This window comes from Scomber japonicus, chromosome 13 (genome assembly GCF_027409825.1).
Source record: "Scomber japonicus isolate fScoJap1 chromosome 13, fScoJap1.pri, whole genome shotgun sequence".
NCBI classification, from domain to species: Eukaryota; Metazoa; Chordata; class Actinopteri; order Scombriformes; family Scombridae; genus Scomber; species Scomber japonicus.
The window spans coordinates 16666648-16686723 of record NC_070590.1 but is presented as its reverse complement, the minus strand read 5'-3'; the positions used below and the strand labels follow the sequence as shown (position 1 = coordinate 16686723).

Below are 20076 nucleotides of genomic sequence, written 5' to 3'. Positions count from 1 at the left end.
GTGATGACAAGGGCGAGATTTCAATGGCAACCAAATTTCTGAAGGATTTATACCCATCACAGTGCAATACAAGGGGGATTTTCATATATCCCTCATATTATTAGCTGCCAATGTATCTGCGTAATTTGGCCTCTATGAGAAAATCATCCACATGGAAAATGCAGAGTGATTCAGGCCAATGAAGCAGCACTGCATTTCTAATGAAACACTCATAGCACTGGCAGCCTCACGGTACGAACAATTCATTAATGAGTCACTATACTGTAAGAAGTACTGCAATTTACTTTTGAACAGCTTAAATGAAAAAAAAAAATTCCATTATCCTTTCATAGCCACCTAGACTGCTTTGAAGGTGTGTGAGTGTAAGGAGTCTTATTTGTGTGAAGTGTGTCTCTCATTTGAATAGATATATCATTATACAGTGAGTAGATGACTGTAATTGCAAATTAAATTATCATTGTTTGGTAGGCCTGAGAATTAAGGGATGATAATGAATTTTTTTGTATCTTCATCTTTTCCATCTGTGCAGGTACTTTCCAGGCACTACACAGCTAGGTTAATAAATAAAATACTGGCATAGTGTGTAAAAAGCTTTGCAGCAGCATTGTGAAATCCCTCATCCTCCCCATCCAACACCATCCCTTCTTACAAACTCTTACCCTTCTCACAGTTAGGGCCTAGGTAGCCACTACCATTACAGTCACAAATGTGGCGGTTCCAGCCTTCTCTGCAGTGTCCACCATTGCCACATGTGTCTCTGGCACATCTGACATGAGTCTCTCTGGTGCAGAAGCTGCTGACACCTGTGGCGCTCTGAACTTCAGCCAGCCTCCACAGGTTACGGCTCTGTCCGTCAATGAAGAGGTCCCGCACACAGCCCACGTAGCCAAGGCCAAGGGATGCTGTCCATACCTCAGGGGGGAGCATGAGCGATTGGCGATCCTCAGGTAAACCTCCAAGATACATGTCCCCATCTAGGTCAAGTATCTCACTGCCTTCATTAGCAGAAAAAGGGATGCTCTGGCTGTTCACAGAGATAAAGCCTGTAGGGCAGGCATTAGCAGTGAGTCAGCTTGTCCTTATACAATGTTTTTGTTGCAGAAAATGAAGACAGGTGTGTGTGGGTTGTGCTAAGTAAGAAGTGAAAAAACAAACTGAGATTGAGGAAGTGGGCACTACTGCCTGCTTGTTGTGTGGATAAAGAAACTCTACTGACATTCCTTAGGAGTTGATTCTGTGAGCAAAGAAGGAGCTAAAACTAAAACTTGCTCTGGATAAGTGAAGAATTAATGCTGACAAATCTGCTATGTTATACTACCCTGCGTGAGTGGGAAGGAAATAGAAGGGAATGCATTAATAAAAATGTGAGGAAGGACTTAGAAGTGACTGTGTATATTTTTTGGATTCCACTAATAAGGCAGACATTTGGAATGTACTAATAGTGCAGACATTTCCCCATTTGAAGTGGGTGACTGTTTAATTGGCCACTTGTGAAATAGGTTAACAAAGATTTCAAAATGTCATACATTGATTACAGCAACGAAAAATCTCATTGTAATTAAAACCTACTGCATATGCATGCGTGTTTCACTGCAGTGAATAAATGGCAAGAGCTTGCCAAAGAGACTGTATCCATGCTGGCATATGGCAATTTCACAGCTTGGAACTTTTTATACTCCACAGCTAAAACAAGAGTACACAGTAACAGAAGCAGACAGGAGGCTTCCCCTGCCTTCACAAATACACATAATTGTCTTACCATTGCGCCCTTTCCTCTGGAAGTCCACATGGCACCACTCGCCATCATCAAGCCTCTTGTTACTGGCTTTAATCTTGATGCTGCCTGAGCCCATATCCATAACTAGGTAAAGAAGTCCATCCAGTAACTCTATGGCGAAGAAGTCTGCCCGGGGCTTCCTGTCAGGCTGTGTCCCCAGCAGATTGCCATGGCTGAACAGCAGCAGGCCGCTGGGCTCTGTGGTGCGGAAGTCAAAAGATATGGCGCCCGTCTTCTTTGTGTTCCACCTGGGCAATGTCAAGTAGGCAGACGGCGTGTCGAAGGTGACCGGCTCCAGGGCTTCCACATTCTCGCAGCTGAATATCAGGTCTCCATGGATACTGATCTTAGGGTCTCGCTGTTCAGCCAGCGGTGACAGTTCCAGTCTAAACTCATTATTTTTGTAAACCACCTAATAAATGAGAAAGATGTTGTGGTGAGATGACAGCTGGAGAAAGCAATGTATTTGGTGCAAAGGTTGAATATTACTCATCAATAAATGCAAGAAATTGATATGACACAGCAGTATTCACAAGGACATGCGGCTGAAAACGCGTTGAATCATCGCATGGACTGAGCGGAGCTGAGAATAGAAAATGTCCTGATGATTTCATTTACAGTTATGTCAAATAAACTGGCACCTTCTATTATACAGATGTAGAGGCATCTGTCACATTTTGTCTTGTTTTGCACTATGCATCCATGTAGAGATCAGGGAAGTATGTACAACTGAGAACATTGTATTTTACTCCAACTCAAATGCTGAAAGACATTGTTCTTCATCACACTGAGAATTTGACTGGTTTTGAATATACATTTTCTTCATTAAAAAGAAAGAGGGCAGCAATCCGGAGATGGATTTAGATGCAAATATAAACATTTACATTTTAGATATTTAGCTGACTCACTTAGGAGGAGCACACAATGGGTCCAACAGGAGAATAATTTCAAATTTGGAGCGGAACAATCCCAGACAAAGCATTCACAAAACGACAAACATTTATATGTGTTCATACAAAGTAAACTGAGATCAAGTCAGGCAGAGAAAGTGGGTGGAAGAGAGGTGGACCGTATCGTTTGTGCACAGAAATTATTATTTAAAAAGGGAACATTTAGTGAATACTCTTCAGTATTCATTTTCATTGTTAATGCAGAAGCAGCTAATAAATCAGATTGTGCACTCTGGCTGCAGTGATTGTACAATAGACCTCCCTCAGCCTTGTAAGAATGTCTGGTTATTGATTTGAAATTTTAGATCAATCACAGGAAACCAAGTGAAATACAAAGCACCTTTTAAAGATATTGAAATACAAGAGCTATACAATATCTGAAAATGTCCATAGGATGCCTGTGATTGTGCTATTATTGTATTATTTTCTGGGTTCATCAATATGCACAGCAGGAGACAAAAATCCTTGTCTCATTTCGCATCAGTTGTAAGTCACTGAGAGCCCACTGTTATCTGCCACATCACTCTGCAACCAGTCACTGCCTGAGGTGACACACCACACTGCACAGAGGACTAACAGGCAATTTGAGCCAATATCACACTTCACACTGCCTCAGTGTGACTAATTAAGCAGTGAAATCAGATGGTGAAACTGACCATCGAGAAATGAGTGTAACAAGCAATTTTTAAATGAAAAGACAGTCAATCAGTTCAGTCACTTAAAGCGGGAGAGGTGCATTAGTAGTTATATGCAGGGGGTTTACAAAAAGGGACACCACATCTAACAAAAAATGCATAGATGGCTACAAAAAAGCATTCTATGACCTCTGCAGGGCTATTATATAAGCTGAAGGACAATACAGGATGTGGAATCCTATTTCACCAATTCAGACGCCTGTTGTATGTGACAAGGATTACAGAGTATCCCAAAACACAAGAACAAAGCTCTTTTAGTGTCTATTGACAAAGCCCTCACGTCCTTTATGCTCGGAAACTGAAGAATAACAGCAGTCTGAGAACGAAGACCTCTACTGCTGCTAACAGTAGTGTGAATACATTCTTCATAAGCAAATTGGATACAATCTTTGAAGAGGAAACTAATGATCCGGTGTGGGATATCCTGTGGGCGCACATACTGCAAACCGACAAACTGGTGACTTCAAAGACAACTTTATCTCTCCCTGCCAGTTGTTGAAGTTGTGACATTCGTCTGAAAATGGCCATTATTTTCCTTGTACCTGATGAACCTGATGGCCTCTACCCAGCAGCACTCACATCTATTATCATGTAAAGTCTAGAGAGATTAGTCATGGACCCAACTCTCCATGTTCAATAAAAAAAGATAGATTCAATACAGGTATGCCCCTAAATAGATCCACTGCTTATACAATAAATATTTCAGCCACTTCTCACTTTTCTTTTCCACCTCGATTAAGATTAATATGTATGTGTGAATTCTTTCCATTCACCGCAGAGATGTGTTCCTCTAGTTCATCACCCGTCTCTGAACTGGGCTCCTGGATTTCCTGTCAGGCTGATCCTATTTGATCAGCTCTGCCTCTGCCACCACTCGTCCTCATTACCAGGACTTTTCGGGTTTGTCATCCTGTCTTCATCACTCTTTATCCTGTCATATTTTCGCCGTATGCCTGCAGTACATCTGTACTGTATGACTACGCACAGCCGTAGTAGGTCTAAACACCACCACCATTTACCGCCCACAGAGCGGAGGTTGCAGTTTGGCAGCGATGCTGGGACATTAACCTGTCCATAAATAACATCTCATTTTCATTTCAATCGATTCATACTGCAGAATAATTATATAGACACTCTATTTAAAAATCATCCAGAATATGCTCAGTTTAAGAATGTAGATGTTACTTTATTAACACTGAACCAGTATTACACTATACTATAACACAACTCATTCAGAGCATATCTGTGCTGGAGAGCTTAACAGACAAAATTACATATCTGACATATCACAGACTGTGTTACGGTGGCCGAGACCCGCCATAGCTGCAAATAAAAGTAACGCTGCAAACAAAAAGAAACGCTGCTGCAAATAAAAAGAAACGCTGCTGCATATAAAAGAAACGCTGCAAATAAAAAGACACACCGCAGCAAACACAAAAACGCTGCAAATAAAAACAAACGCCGCTGCAAATAGAAGTGACATTTGCCAGGTTCTCCATATTAATATAGCCTATTAGCATGCTAACATTTGCCCTAAACATACTTAGCCCTAAACAGTACAGAAGTAGAGCTGAGATTCATGGGAATGTCTCATTATGTCATCATACTGCAGGTATGGTCCAAAGGCCAGTTGAAATTTTGACCTGCTAGATGAATATTCAGGAGATCACCAAACCATTACAATGTATCCTTTGGACTGCAATAATCTATAACAATTTTTTCTTCAATCCATCAATAGTTGATGAGACATTTAAGTCACAATCACACGTGTCACCTTCAGGGTGGCGCAACACAAAAATTCAATATAATACATCAATTTGGAACAATGAATGTCTGTACAAACCTTTGTGCTAGTTCATCTAGGAGATGAGTGTTCAGATTGACATTGGCTTTGTGTGAAAAAGCACAGACCTCCCATTACTGCAATGTAAATGCCATATTTGACTGCTTACCTCATGACTGTTGCAATGCACCCAAAATACAACCTCTTGCATTGTTTTAATGCAGTGCTGTTTTTGGTCTGAATGCAGCCTTAAACTAGTTCACTGAATAAATGAAAACTTTGACCTGCCAGTGGTGCAAGAGGAAAGGTCAGAAAATCATGAAAGTCATTTGATTTTATCCTCATGGCTGGGCCCTTGAATGTCTTTCATGACAGTTCATCCATAGTTATCAAGATATTTCACTCATGTCAATGGTGGCACTACACGAAAAGTCAGGGGATTACCAAAGTCAGAATGATTCAATCACTGGGGGTGCAAGAATATCTGTAAAAATGTCATGGCAATTCATAGTTATTGAAATATTTTAGTTTTCTATATTTTTGTGACATGGGAAATCTGAAACACAGATTACTTCTTGTGGACACAAGATTTCACTTCTCCACCGTACTGTAAATACATTCTATCACAGCTCAAAACTGGATGCTTTGTGGTGTGGACTATGCAGGCAGGCTAGGCTGAATAAGAAAACTGGCACTGAAAAAGAAATCTCTCACAGTAATGAAGCTTTGCATTAGTTCTGGCAGAGCAAGTCAGCCACAAAGTCTCTAACAATATTGAAATAAATCACCAATCTACTTTTAACAAGACAATATGGCAGTGTGTATAATCTGCCAAGCTCTCACACTCACACATCATTGAGCTGCTGCTTGTTATGATTGACCTGCCTCTACTGCTGCTGTTACTCAGTCAGGTTTTTCTACTCTATTTGTGTATTTTGTGTGTCCCATATCTAAGTCATGCATTTGTTCTGTCCTGGTTACATTGTACTTCCTGCTGAATCTCATACTGCTGGTTTCAATGCGGATCAAGCAGAGCCTAACAAACGTTTGCAGGTATTTATGCAAGAAATTGTCCTATATCCTTTTGATGCAAGTGTCTCCAACAGTAAATAGTAAACTCCTTTGTTTGAGTTGGGTATTGACCCCAAGAAAATATGATTGCCCCCATCTGCCACTCTGACACCCATGCTATTACTTTCCTCTTTACTATTTTAAAATCAAACCTCTGCCTATTTCAGCCACATCTCCTCTTAATTCTTCCTTGGTGAGGGAAATCCTTTCTCTTATTTTTAGACCACATATCACATCATTTGCTTTTTATGAGAGTGCTCACTTCATTAAAAATTTGTGAGACAGGACTGAAATTGAGCATTAACCTATAATTCACTGCTTTGTCTAAACTAATTCTAAGGCTGAGTACATGATCTTAACTTGCTTGCTCAGGATAATCAATGTGACAGGTACAAGCCATCGTTAGAAATCTTCAAGAATGTGGAAATGAAAACTGAGTCCAGACTGTGTTTTAGGAATGAACATGAGAAGATGCATCTGTTTCTTATGTATATTGGTTCTGCTTTCTCCAAGGGATTCCCACAGCAAGAATCTATAAATGAACAGTGTAGCCTCTTGGCTAAATGTTTCTCCTTCAAACACCCTACAACAGAGGAATCAATACTAATGCGAAGGGTGATTTTTTATACACACAACATGCTTTGCTTATAGGAAGGGGTAGTGCTATCTAAGGAGGGCAGGATAGTATTTCCAGTCCTCTGTTGAGATCAAGGTCAAAGCTGTACTCACATCTTTCAGACAGCCTATGAAGTTGTTGCTGACTGGGGAGCCCGGCAGGTCAGCTGTGTTCAGGCTGCCCCCAATGTAGAAGAGATCGTCGGAGCCCAGCATGGTGTAGTCGTCCTGAGTGTAGCCAGTGGTTGTGAGAATCCCATCCACCATGATAGTCACCTTTAGGAACCATTATAGGGAGAGTGGGGGAAATAATTGACAAAGGAGATTTTGAGTCAAAAAGAAAGAACCAGCCTAATTATTTCATGCTTCGTTTCTCTATTCTAGTTGAGCTTGCCTTAGTGTTGGATCTTGAAGGCAATTACAACAGCTCTGAGGGGTTCACTAATCTCAGCTGATCCCTGTTTCTGATATATTAACAGCATTGCAGTGGAGTCAATATATCATAAATATTTTGTCTACTGATATTTTGACACCAAACCAGTATGAATGCTACAGTATACTCCATTAATTTGAGATTAAGGATATCAAGATGGGAAGTGACATTACTTGTATATTGGCAGCAATAAAACAAGATTATTCTCATATCAGTCCCATCTGTACACAGAGACAAAGGAAATGAATGACTGAATAGGGCTATAGAGTAAAAAAATGATATGCTTGTTGCCATGACAATGAGCCTACAGTTAACATGTATTCCTGCATGAATGTAACAGTGCTCACTTTGGGGTGAGAAATGAACACAATTGCAATTTCTTTGTGGGAGGGGGAAAAAAATCAATTTTCAGGAAAATCTACAATGAAAAGCTGAGAGTTCTGTTGAATATTGTCCTGCCTGTAATGCACTGCATTTACTGTTAGGTTAAAAATGAAAAAAGACAACTCAAACATGGCCAGGGACATGCATGTAGGAAATTTCAGCAGATTTTTCTAATGCTTTAGGCCATAACACAGTTTTATAAATGCTGAACTTGAGTGAATAGAAGTTATTCATTATTATTTTTATTTGTCAAAATCAAGCCAGCAGTTTTAGTTTTGGTATCACAGACTATATAGTCAATGGGAAGTAAACTGACAAGAAACTATACCTTCTCTGTACACATTGTAATTGATTTATAGTGTTTAGGTTTAATGATTTATAGCATCTGATTTAGATTTATAGTTTTCCGTTTGTAATTCTTATGTTGTATGGGGGAACGATAAGCATCACAGTGATAAAAATGGAATGATTTATATTAAAGAGAGAAGGACGATGGTTCAGAGGAGGTAATTCACAGAGAGACAGTGAGCTACAATCCTGGGCACTCATAAGTTAACAACTGCACCCCCACCAGGTTCAACAGACCTTGACTTAAGGAGATAAGAGTAGCAAAGTGGTGTGGCCTCATCCAGAACAAATTTATCACGATCACCCAGCCAGGTCTTGGTAAGCATGCAAAAATAAAAAATAATTTAAAATGATAGAGTGATATGTTTTTTAAAAGCCTTTAGAAGTATTTAAAGTGTACAAAGAAGATGGCTTAACTTTGTGAAATCTTTGGTGTCTATTCTGTGAAATCACTGTAATATTGAAAGCAAGAGGATAAAACACAAGGTAATGACCTGACATGGTTTGTTCAGGTGTCACGTCTCTAAAACGAGACCCTGCTGCCTCACCATTCTCCTTGTATACTGGCAGATATTGATTTCTGTCTATCTAGTGGTGAAGCCTTCAGTATCTTTGGTTTGGACATTGGACAAAAGCAAGGCTCATCTGTGGGTTGATGATACTGCTCATCAAAAAAAGGCCAGAAAGTGCTTTCATGTCTGGAAATTGATTAATGCTGCTTTGTCTTTCATTCCACCGTTTCTCCAAAAGCACGACCCAGGTCTTACAGTGTGTATTACATCATATCTGTACACCTCATAGATAGTTGCTTTAATGGCATTTCAAAATTGTAAAAGTAAGAGATTAATGTATTAACAGGTCATTATTGAATGGAACAAAAACATGATTAATTAGAAGTGCATGCCTGAGTGGCACGTTGCTGGCTGATAAACTTTGAGACCTCTCATATTACTTATCATCATTTGTCAAGGATTTCTTCACAGCCAGTGTTACGCAGAGCCAATGAAAAGGTAACATATATTAACATATATTAATAGGTATGACTGTTAAAAAGAACAGTACAGAAAAACAATGGATAATATGTGTGCATACTGGAACACAAATATGATCCATTGTGTGGGTACTGTACAGGCCCATATACATGTGGATGCATCATTAATATGGGTCAGAAAAGGAGAGAGATTTTGCCTGACAGATGAAGAGGGAGATAGTAATAAGGGGAATTCTAGCCTGAAAAGCACCAGCAGATCTAATAAAACGTTTCCCCCAGCACTCTCTCGGGAGTTAAAGTTCCTCCTATCTACATGTCAGTGAGGTAACTTATCTGAGGGGAAAGCAATTTACACAGGGATCAAATGCATGGCTGAAAGCATAGGTGACATTGTAAGCATTGGATTGCAGCTCCTCTGGAAGCGAGGCTAAGGAAATAGATGTGGAGGAGGATGCAAGACAGGTTCAGAATAAATTGGTGTTGATAAGACAATTAGATACAAAATTACCCCTACTTTAGCAAAGAAAACATATAAATACATTGCACAAGGAAAAACACATTATAAAGAAATATGTTTGGTTAACTTAGGGTTCAGGTAAATTTACTAGGTTATCATTTAAAAAAAACAAAAAATCTTTTGCCTTCAGAAGCCCAAGTGTTGTTCTAGAAGTGATCGACAGGCATCGTGTTAGACTCAGTGGTGTGACTTCTCGCCTACAGATTTTTTAAATGCACATTTATGGTAGGAATGTGGCATTGCACCTCAGCCCAAAGGAGCTCTGCTTGAGCAGATACAATTTTTGTGCCTCATATTGCGCATGTTATCCCACTATGAGCCAAGAGCATTGGCAGACTGAAGCACAAAAGACAAAAGCATTTCTAGAAAAACATGCCAACACACTGAGTTACTGCTCCAAAAATATTTATTAAGCACAGCTGTGACATTTTAACGTTGCCATCACTTCATATAATATATGATGAAGATGATGAACGAATAAGTCAGAGCATATTAGCTGTGCTTAAAAAGGAGCACTGACTTAGTGTACATGCACATTTTTCTGAAACTGACATTAACTGCATTTTGTTTGTTTGTTTGATTTTCATGTGTTTGCATGAGCAAGTAGACTGAGAGTATTTTCAGAGCCTTATATATACCCTTTCTAGTGGTTGAATTAAAGATGCATGACTTGATTTGGGCTAGTGGGGACAGAACTCTGAAGTGTTAGCAAACAATTTTTTACACACCCGCAGAAAAAGAGCAACATAAGCATTCAGAATTGTGTTTATGCCAGTAATTTAATTCAGTCTTAATATGAAAGATAATGATCAGTGGAGCTTTAAGGTATTGTATGTTTTCAGTAACTGTAGAATGACTGCAGTCGTAGAAGAAAGCCAGTGGGCAGACACATCCTGGCAGTGTGTAGATTAGTTTGGGAATTCAGCTCTGTGTCCAGTGGACATTGTTAATGAATATGAAACCTTAGGGCTGAGATGTACTTGGCTGGAGTACAGTACAGTAGGTACTGCAGTACAATGCTGGACACATGCAAAAGTATTATAAAAGCCCTGCTGTTTCCTGCATGACCTCTCCAATGCATCCTCCTCTGCAATAATGCATCTGTGGCTACATTAATTAAAATCTGGAAATCTGCATGAAAATTATCATCCAGTGAAGAACAGGATACAAACATTAGATTGCTACTGCAGGACATATGGATATGATGGACTTTCTGTACAAGTTGAGTCTTTCAATACGGTTAAAAAGACCTTCACAGCAATCTTGTATTGTGGAAAAAGGCAAGTTGCTTTTAAAAAGGACCTTCTACCAAAGCAATTTGTTTCATAAGAAAGAGGGCAATTACCTGATATGAGCTTATAATATCTTCGATAACATAAGAAATTGTGTTTATACTGATGATGGACTAAGCTAATCATATCTTCAGCCATATCACCTAGACCTCATGCGAGTTATATACAAATATTATGAATTATACTGTGTATATACAGTATTATGTGTACCTGAAATATATACTATAAATCACGACTGTTTACAGTAATTGTTTCCTTTTGGACATACTGCTCATGATTTTAAATTCTTACTAGCAGTGTCTAACATAATCAAGTAAAATCTACATATTTAACAAAATGTCTCATTCCTGTGAACTGAAAACTTGGAAACCACGGGCACTGGACGTATACATACCTGGCGGAGGTTGCGTGTCACTCGGACATCATGCCAGACGTTGTCATTGAACTTCCCACTGGCAGGTTCCACCAGGGCCTCGAAAGCACCAGAGCCCAGGTTGATGACCAGCCACAGAGCACCATTCCTCAGGGACAGGTTGACATAGTCTGCTGACTTCCCCGTATGAAGCAGCAGGCCATTCCTCTGCAGGGTTCGGAAGGACAGCGTGATCTCATCCAAACTGCTCTGAATGGGCGTCTGGGAAAGGTTGTAGCTGAAGAACTCATTGCCTTTGAAGGTGGCCACTGACTCCTCCTGCCCTAAGGTGGGAGGAGAATGGTGTTAGATTATGTTTTCAGTCTTCAGGCTCAAGTTTGACTTATTTACTGCACAGTATGCTCACTACTGTAGTGACATGTTGAGATAGAGTAAGACTTTGGTGAGTGAAACAAGACTAAAAGGAGCGGGAAGTACACAGTGCAATATTCTTCAACAAGTATTTCACTATTACCTAAACTGACTTAAATCAAACATATATGTATTTGTGGTTGACTCTTCTCAAAAGTTTGCTGTATATGCTGAAGGAAGTGTGTATTGTCAATATCTAAAAACATGATTCTGTGTATAGTTTTCACATTAAAGAATGCAGCTGGTGGTAATCATGGTATAGAAAAGTTCTTCCTCCAACCTTTTTCCACAATATTCCAACTGAATATTATGCAGCCACCCGTCACTTCTGTCCTTGGTTATGGAGATATTTTGTACTGTCATGCTGCCCCATCAATACAGTACTTCAGCAGTTAAATCATAGTATCATAGTGCATTATGTTTTATCAAAAATTACAAATTATGTACATATCTGTATCACAGGGTCGGTTGGGCTTCCTTACAGTGAAAAGAAGTTTCCAAACTAGCTCACATCTCTTCTCTCATTTAAATCTACAGTACACAATCAAGCAACTGCTGTAGATATCCCTCATGGTTACACTAATGTTGGCAGAACTGGTTTCAGATATAACAGATATTTTAAATGGAATGAACTGCAAACCTCCTTAAAGGTCTTACATTCTTCTTTTTTTTATTCTCTCTCTCTCTCTCTCTCTCTCTCTCTCTCTCTCTCTATCTATCTCTCTATCTATCTATCTATCTATCTATCTCTCTCTCTATCTATCTATCTATCTATCTATCTATCTATCTATCTATCTATCTATCTATCTATCTATCTATATATATATATATATAGTTCATCTTCTTACTGTCGACAAATGAAAAGACCAAAACCAACACTAACTTGTTCCACCTAACAGGCATTCCCTGTGTAACCAAAGCCTAATATAGCTTATTTCTCTGTTCCTTAAACCTAGATTGTTGTAACAAAACCATTAAAAACACATCAATGAGCTGGCTGCATGGTAGCTGAGAATAGTCAGGAACAAATGCACTATTTACTCCTGTATAAGTAAAGTTTGCTGAAAGCTACATTACTCAGCTCTTTTCAGAAGTTATTTTGCCTTTAAAATATAATAAAAATAAAAATAAATATTGGTGACCTGTTTTCAAAGATTTAAAATTCCAGTGGGAGAAAATTGCCTTTGGGCAGGGCACCACTGGCAAGGTGGGGAAGGCCAGAAAGTATTGACAGACTAGTGTTGGTTTTGGCCTTTTCTTGCAATTTGTTGACAACAAGAAATTAATAGTATAATGCTGGCCTTATCCTTCATTCAACAACAACATTTTTAAAATGTCAATATAAATGTGTCAGGCTTGGCTAAACAGGTAAACTACGATCCTTGTAGAAGCATGTCCATTGAGTGAATATACAGTACATGTTAGTGTACAGTTGAACAATTTCCCCAACTGTTCCAGCTTTAACCGAAGCAGATGGAAGATGTTAGTCTTTGTCTGTTTCATTTCTTGGCGCTCCAAATGTTAGCAAACATAACTTCTCACAAGCTGCACTAAGAACCCTATCAATGCAGCTGTAGGGTCAAAACATCTCTGTACAAAATATACATCTTTTAAATTATTGCACCTTACTGAAAATAATGATTGATTTGTTTGGGTTTTTGACAGTTATTACCAAAGGTAGCATGTAAAATTGTTATCTTTGTAAGACTGAACGATACATAGACAGATAGATAGATAGATAGATAGATAGACAGATAGATAGATAGATAGATAGATAGATAGATAGATAGATAGATAGATAGATAGATGATAGATAGATAGATAGATAGATAGATAGATGATAGATAGATAGATAGATAGATAGATAGATAGATAGATAGATAGATAGATAGATAGATAGATAGATAGATAGATAGATAGATAGATTTACTCAAGGGCCATTACATACATGAAAACACATCTATAAACACTACCAACTTCAATGCCTTATAAAAAATTGTAAAATCAAAACTATTAAGGAGCAACTTATAAATCTTGAGACTTTATTCAAATGTGATGACGTGAAAAAACCTGGTTGTAGACAGCAACTGTTGAAACTGAACCCAGACACCACAGCTGTTAAAGCTCGTCCCACTTTGTCTGAAAAGTTGTTTCAGGTTGTAACATTTGACATTAAACCATTGTTTTATAGTGAAGTACAAGATTAATGTTAAATATTGTAAAAAAAAACCTGTTCTTGAAATCAAGAGTTGGCTGTTTCAAGCCAGTATAGACACTCCTTAGCTTGTTTTACAAGATGCTGCTTCAAAGCTACTGAGCAAGCTGTTTCAAGCTAGAAGGATAAGCTGACCCTTAAGCCTATACTTGTTTCTACAGTAAATGTCGGCTTCTGAACTCTTGGACCAATTTAAGCCAGCAGGATCAGTTGTCCTATTAATCTCTATTGTTTCAGCAGTAGTTGTAACAAAGGAGAAAGGCCTGCACTGTAAATAGTTTAATACTCTTTTTCTCTTTTCGATCAACATGAAAGAAAGAGAAAAAAGGCATTTCTTGAAGCTGGTCAGCAAGCAGCAGGGGGAAAAAACAAAACAAGATGGCAATCACAGTGCTCCAGAAAAAAGAAACTTGCATGAGGAAAACATTGGTGCATTTTGAGCTCAGACCCCAACATTAAGATTAAGCTATTGTTACATATAGCAGGAAACACTCACACATTTCCTCCCTTCTGTTCCTGATGGTAATTACTACATAACTTCACCGTTAAGTGCATTTTCCATTCCAGTGAACAGCTCAGAGTTACAGTAAAGGTGTCATTATATGTAATAACAAAAAATCTTATTCACATGATCAAATGCCCATGTGGCTTTGCCACAAATTGAACACAGAAGCAGCAAAAGACTAAATAATGTGCAATCCATTAAAACACAATGTATCCACTTTAAGATACAGCCGTATTGAACCTGTTTCTGCACCTAGACATAAACCGAGAGACATTCTTTTTACTTTTATACACTTGGCACTATTTAGATTTGAAACCTTTCATGTGATTGATTGGAATTGATGACCATCTGGTGTATTAAACTGTAGACAATGAAGTGGATTTTAACACTATATTACAGATTTACACATACCTTCAGATGTCTCCTGTATTTGGCCCTTGAATCATCATTAGAGAATTAAAAAAAATATTTTGTATGCTTCTGCATGCTTTTACAAAGCTGTTGTATTACAACCTTACATTTTTCTATATGTATATATTTTTTCTCTTTTAGTTTGTATTTTTACTTGTTGGGGTATGATACGGATATTCCACATTCCGAATGAAATATGTTGAGATAGGACATCATTGATGTCATGTTAACATTGTATTTCAAGTTTTTTCAGTACTGTGCAGTAGTGGTTTCCATCTTGTTTCCAACAGGTGATAGTGATTTGAGTTGACTACTGCATCTTACAAGAAATAGCTTTTTTCTCTGTCACACTAACCTAAGGAAGATCGTGTAGATTGAAACATTTCCTTAAAAAGAGAAAAAGAGAATTAAAGTATTCATTTGGAGCCTAACAGTGTATGGAGCACCGTTTGTAAAGTTGCTCACACTGAAGATAACATCAACATTTTGCCACATTTAGTTTCAAACAGTGTTAAAAAAAAATGGTGTGAATTTTTTAACATCACCTTTCACCACATTTACAGCAATATTTGTGACCTTAGAAATATATTAAATAGTTAAATCTAAATGTTAAATGTTAAATCTAAATGTTCGGGGTGAAACTAAATATTTAGCTAAAATGCAAATTCACACTGCTGGTAACTGGAAGCACTGAAATAAAAGCTCAAGATGGTCAGACTGTGTTTACGGAATAAAAAACTCTTCATCTGTCTGTCTGTCTGTCTGGTTTGTCTACCTATCTATCTGTCTGTTTGTCTGTCTGTCAGTATATATGGCCACACCCTAGTAACCCTCCTCCTACTTGTTTACGATCAAAGATCAATGTTAACAACACCTGGGGGGTATTCCAGAAAGCGGGTTATGTGAAAACTCAAGAGTAAGTTAACCCTGAGATGAAGGAAACTCTGAGTTATCAGTTTCAGAAAAGAGAGGTAACTGAAACTCTGAGTCAGTCACCATGGTAACTGCCTCTGTGAACATAACCTGCTCGCTGGCAGGTTTTCTTTAAGAAACTCTGAGTTTCTACCTGTCTCCTCCTACCTGAAGCAAGCTGCCAGACATGGGTTGTCTGTTTCTTTGCAATCCCATAGATATCAAGGCAGAATTAATTCACAATGCCTTATGTCTGGAGATGTATTCAGAGCTCAATTGGATGTGCTTTCATTCCGAGATGAATATCTGTTAGAACGGTATCACTTTTCATTACACTCAATCATTTCTTAACATTTTTCCAGCCATATCTGCCTTTTTGTTGATCTTATTTTTAGGAAGTATTTTATTTAATATTCACATGTCACATTTTAGTCTTAAAATCAATGACTCCAATATGTATAATAAGTCAAATTGTGTTAAATAGTGTAAAATGTTAATCTACTAAGCAGGATATTGGATGAGAGGACATATGTGTTAAATAGCTTTCTGTTGGGGGTTTAAATTACTACATGTTGAAATAGCCACTGATTTAATATTTACTTTGTTTAATAGCCTACGTCAATTATGAATAAAATCACAGCGAGGTGCAATCATAGCCCAGCAAAATGTGCCTCACTTTTCTGAATTATGTTTTTTTTATTTAATTTTTACCTGCTTCCAATTACGTTACATCACGTTTTCATCTGTATGCTACAAAGTGAGGTAAGTTAAGTCAGTGGAGTGGTGCATTAAAACTTAAGCATTGACTCGGGCAGCAATTTTCTCCAATGCCGCTTCTCTCTCCTGCAGCAGTGTTACTTTATTAGTGAAATATATGTTCATATTCACCACAGGCCTGCAGGGGTCTCCAGTTCCAGTGAGGTGACGTAACTATCTTTTTTTCTCAGTAGTTGCCATGGTGAATCAAGGTATCGGGGCTCCATTGATGATGGCTTTTTATATATTTGATGATTTTTTTAATCATTCATTTGGCAGGGTGGTTAACAACACACTTTTCTGTGGTATGTCAAACTCAGAACACATATTTATTCTTACTTTACACAGACTTTAAAGCTGCAGTTGGTAACTTTGAGAAGAGAGAGGAGCATCAAATTTGAAGAAGTACAACTTTCAGATCCCTCCCCCTCCCTCTCCGCTGCACTCCTGCCCTGCCTCCAAAGTCCCTCCCCCAGAGGAGGCTGACGTGCGCGCAACGGCACGCGACCATGGATGTGCATGTGATCGGTAATACATGAACTACACTCCATACAGCTATATATAAAACGCTTTACAGTGACTTTCACATGGCCTTACCTTGAAACTCGGATATGAGTTTGACCGAGCTGAGGACGAAGGGGGAGGGGCCTGTGTGTGTGAGCAGTGATTGACAGCTGTCAGACACTCCACCAGACACAATCCTGGCTCTGATTGGTTCTTTTTGTCCGGTCGCGGTGGGTTCTGGCAATTTGCAGTAGGAGCAGTAGGTGGGGCTAAATGAGCCTGTTTTTTTTTTTTTTTTGTTTTTTTTTTTACAGACGACTAGTTTCATGTAATGCTGTCTTTACACAGTGACAGTCTTAGCAAACATGACAAAAAGTTACTTTTATAAGACTTACCAACTGCAGCTTTAATATTTAGATTTAACAATTTAATATATTTCTAAGGTCACAAATATTGCTGTAAATGTGGTGAAGGGTTTTTTTAAACACTGTTTGAAACTAAATGTGGCAAAATGTTGATGTTATTTTCAGTGTGACCAACTTTACAAATGGCGCCCCATAAACAGTGTGCAGAAATGTATCATTTGTGCCTTGCAGTGAAACATTACACCTAAATATTTTTGCTTGGATATGCAAACATTTGGTCCCTCTTCAGCAGTGTACTTACTCAACTTCTGAGCAGATAGCAGCTGTTAAGCTTCTGTTTCTGAGCCTAAATGTGAAATTAGGTATTTGACTGAAATTGTAGGTGAAATATAAACTTCAGAGTCTTGTGGTTGAGAAAAAAGTGACTATGGGACACCAGAGGTATTCCGTCTTAATTTAGCCAATAATACAATTTAATCATCAATCTAATAACATCTTGGAAAGGCTTCCTCATTATAGATCAGTCTAAATAACAAGAGGATATGCATCATATCCTGTGCAATCTCCACAAACATATTTTTATGCAGCAGATGAACCTGAAGCCTTTTTGAAGGTCTTTGAGGGATCAATGAAAGTGTGTGGGTGGCTGGGAGAGCAGTAGGCCATATCTCTGTGTTCCTGCTTTCTTAGGAGGTGGTCCATTGTCTGCAACTACAATGATTACCGGCTTGTGAAGAAGGATACTGGTGTTTGCCCTGACACTAGATAGACTCGGTCGCTAACTCACCAAAGACACTGGCTGAAGTCAGATATGTGCACCTAAGAGATGCTGATGGGGATATATGGATTATCAAACACAAAAAAAGTCCAAGGGATAGCATGTTAAAGTGAAAACACTTATTTCAAACATGGTCCCAAAAAAGGTACCTTGCACCTTTGCTGCTACCATCCCTGCATGCAAATGGCTGTCTACACTGGCAGAAAAAAGGCTCAAGAGAATACATTGGTAGCAACAATGTCTACATGTTTCTCCTACCCCTGTGCCCATGTCTAAATAAAATGTGCAGAGAGCTATGCATTAGCTGATAACTGACACAGCATGAGCACATTAATCACTGTAGAGAAAGAGGGTTTTGATATCAGGTGGGAAGGCTACTACTTCCTATTAGCCCACCTGTTCCAGTCTTTGTTACAATTATACTATGCTGCAGTGGCTGCACCACATGAAAAAGGCCAACATGTGGATTGCTCATTAATATTAAGCTTTACAGCTGATTAATTTCAAAGTGGTCCATAAGCCTGGGGCACAGATGGCAGTTGCTGACTTTGTCTCTGCTACTCTTGCGTGGGGGAGTCAGTTTTCGGCTGGATGCACCCCAACCTAAATCAACCAGTGTGGGCATGTGGGTGTCAGAGCAGCAGTTGACCATTGATCTGGAGGCAGGGAGATGCATAAGCACTCTAGGTGGTCAGTGAGCCACACCTGCACATGGAAAATCTCGCTATATACAATATATCTGTGTGCCTCAGCACAGACCAGCAAATAATTTGGGAACCGAAGCACACACATCATTTCCTGAAGCATGCAAAAATCTGTTAATTCATTTATAGGCTATGGGCCTCTTCCCAGAGAGGGACAACAGTGGTGTTTATTTGATTTCAAATAATTTGTGGCCAAATAAATAACGACCAAATCAGAACACTCTCTAGAGTATGTCCTGTGGCTAAAAGCTGGAGCGCTGTCAAAGTTAATAACAAATGTTATGTTATGAAATTAAATGGTGTAATAAAACTTGTCTCATGTATATCCCATGCAGTCAGATGTACAGTGCTTTGTTACCTACTGTAGCTGTGCTACGCCTGAGTATTGCTTGGAGGGTTATATCTGTAAATCTTCTTTCCACAATCAATTACCAAGTTCTTCTTCTTATTGATGCATGAAATGGGGCAATTACATTTAGGCCTCATTTCATGACAAATCACATTGTGGTTGGCCTTTAGGACACAGTTACTGTGTGAATCATTAACTATTTGAAACAGCAGTGTTATTCTAATACAGCAGTCATGTTCATCTTCGTACAGTTCAAGCAGCAGTTAAGTATATCTGACAGTATTGTTCTGTCTGCATAGTACAATGAGTCACTTTAGAAGCTTAAATTGAACATTATGTTTTGGCCTTGAAAAGATTGATAAGTGCTTTTGTTTGTCTCAAAGCGGGTAACCACAGAACCACAGGCATGTACCGCCTCAAGCTGCACCATTTACAGCAGGTAAAAAACTCAGGTATACTGTGAAGTATTCGCTCGAGCCCTTTCATCTCATGTAAATTACTTCAATAGGGGCTGGGCAACATATTGATATTATATATATTGATATATGATATGGCAAAAGTGTTGTCTTTTCCTGGTTTTAACAGCTGCATTACTGCAAACTGATGTTGTAATCAGACTGTTCAGGCTGTTCTATTATTTGTCCTTACCCACTTAGTTATTATATCCATACTATGATCCCTACCATATTGTTGCAATATTGATATTGAGATGTTTGGTTGAAAATATCCTGATATTTGATTTTGTCCATATCACCCAGCCCTCACTTCAATATCAGTTTTACACCGGAAATTGTACAAGAGAACACCCAGCTGGAAAACACTGATTTTCACAGATTTTTTAAATCACTGCCAATGCAAAAACATATATATGTATATATGTATATGTATGTGTATATATGTATATGTACATAATATGAATATACATACAAAAATAAAT

The 20076-nt window shown here is 38.5% G+C and overlaps 1 protein-coding gene across 1 annotated transcript in view; it reads right to left on the bottom strand.

The window, feature by feature from the left end:
* The window catches only part of nrxn2a (neurexin 2a), a 97438-nt gene that overhangs the window by 66664 nt on the left and 10698 nt on the right, over positions 1-20076 (bottom strand). The window contains exons 4-7 of the mRNA XM_053331014.1: positions 11251-11552; positions 7006-7167; positions 1760-2189; positions 660-1043 (exon numbers count right to left, since the gene is read on the bottom strand). Of these exons, the coding sequence (XP_053186989.1) occupies positions 660-1043; positions 1760-2189; positions 7006-7167; positions 11251-11552 (1278 nt within the window). The remainder of the gene's footprint in view (positions 1-659; positions 1044-1759; positions 2190-7005; positions 7168-11250; positions 11553-20076) is intronic.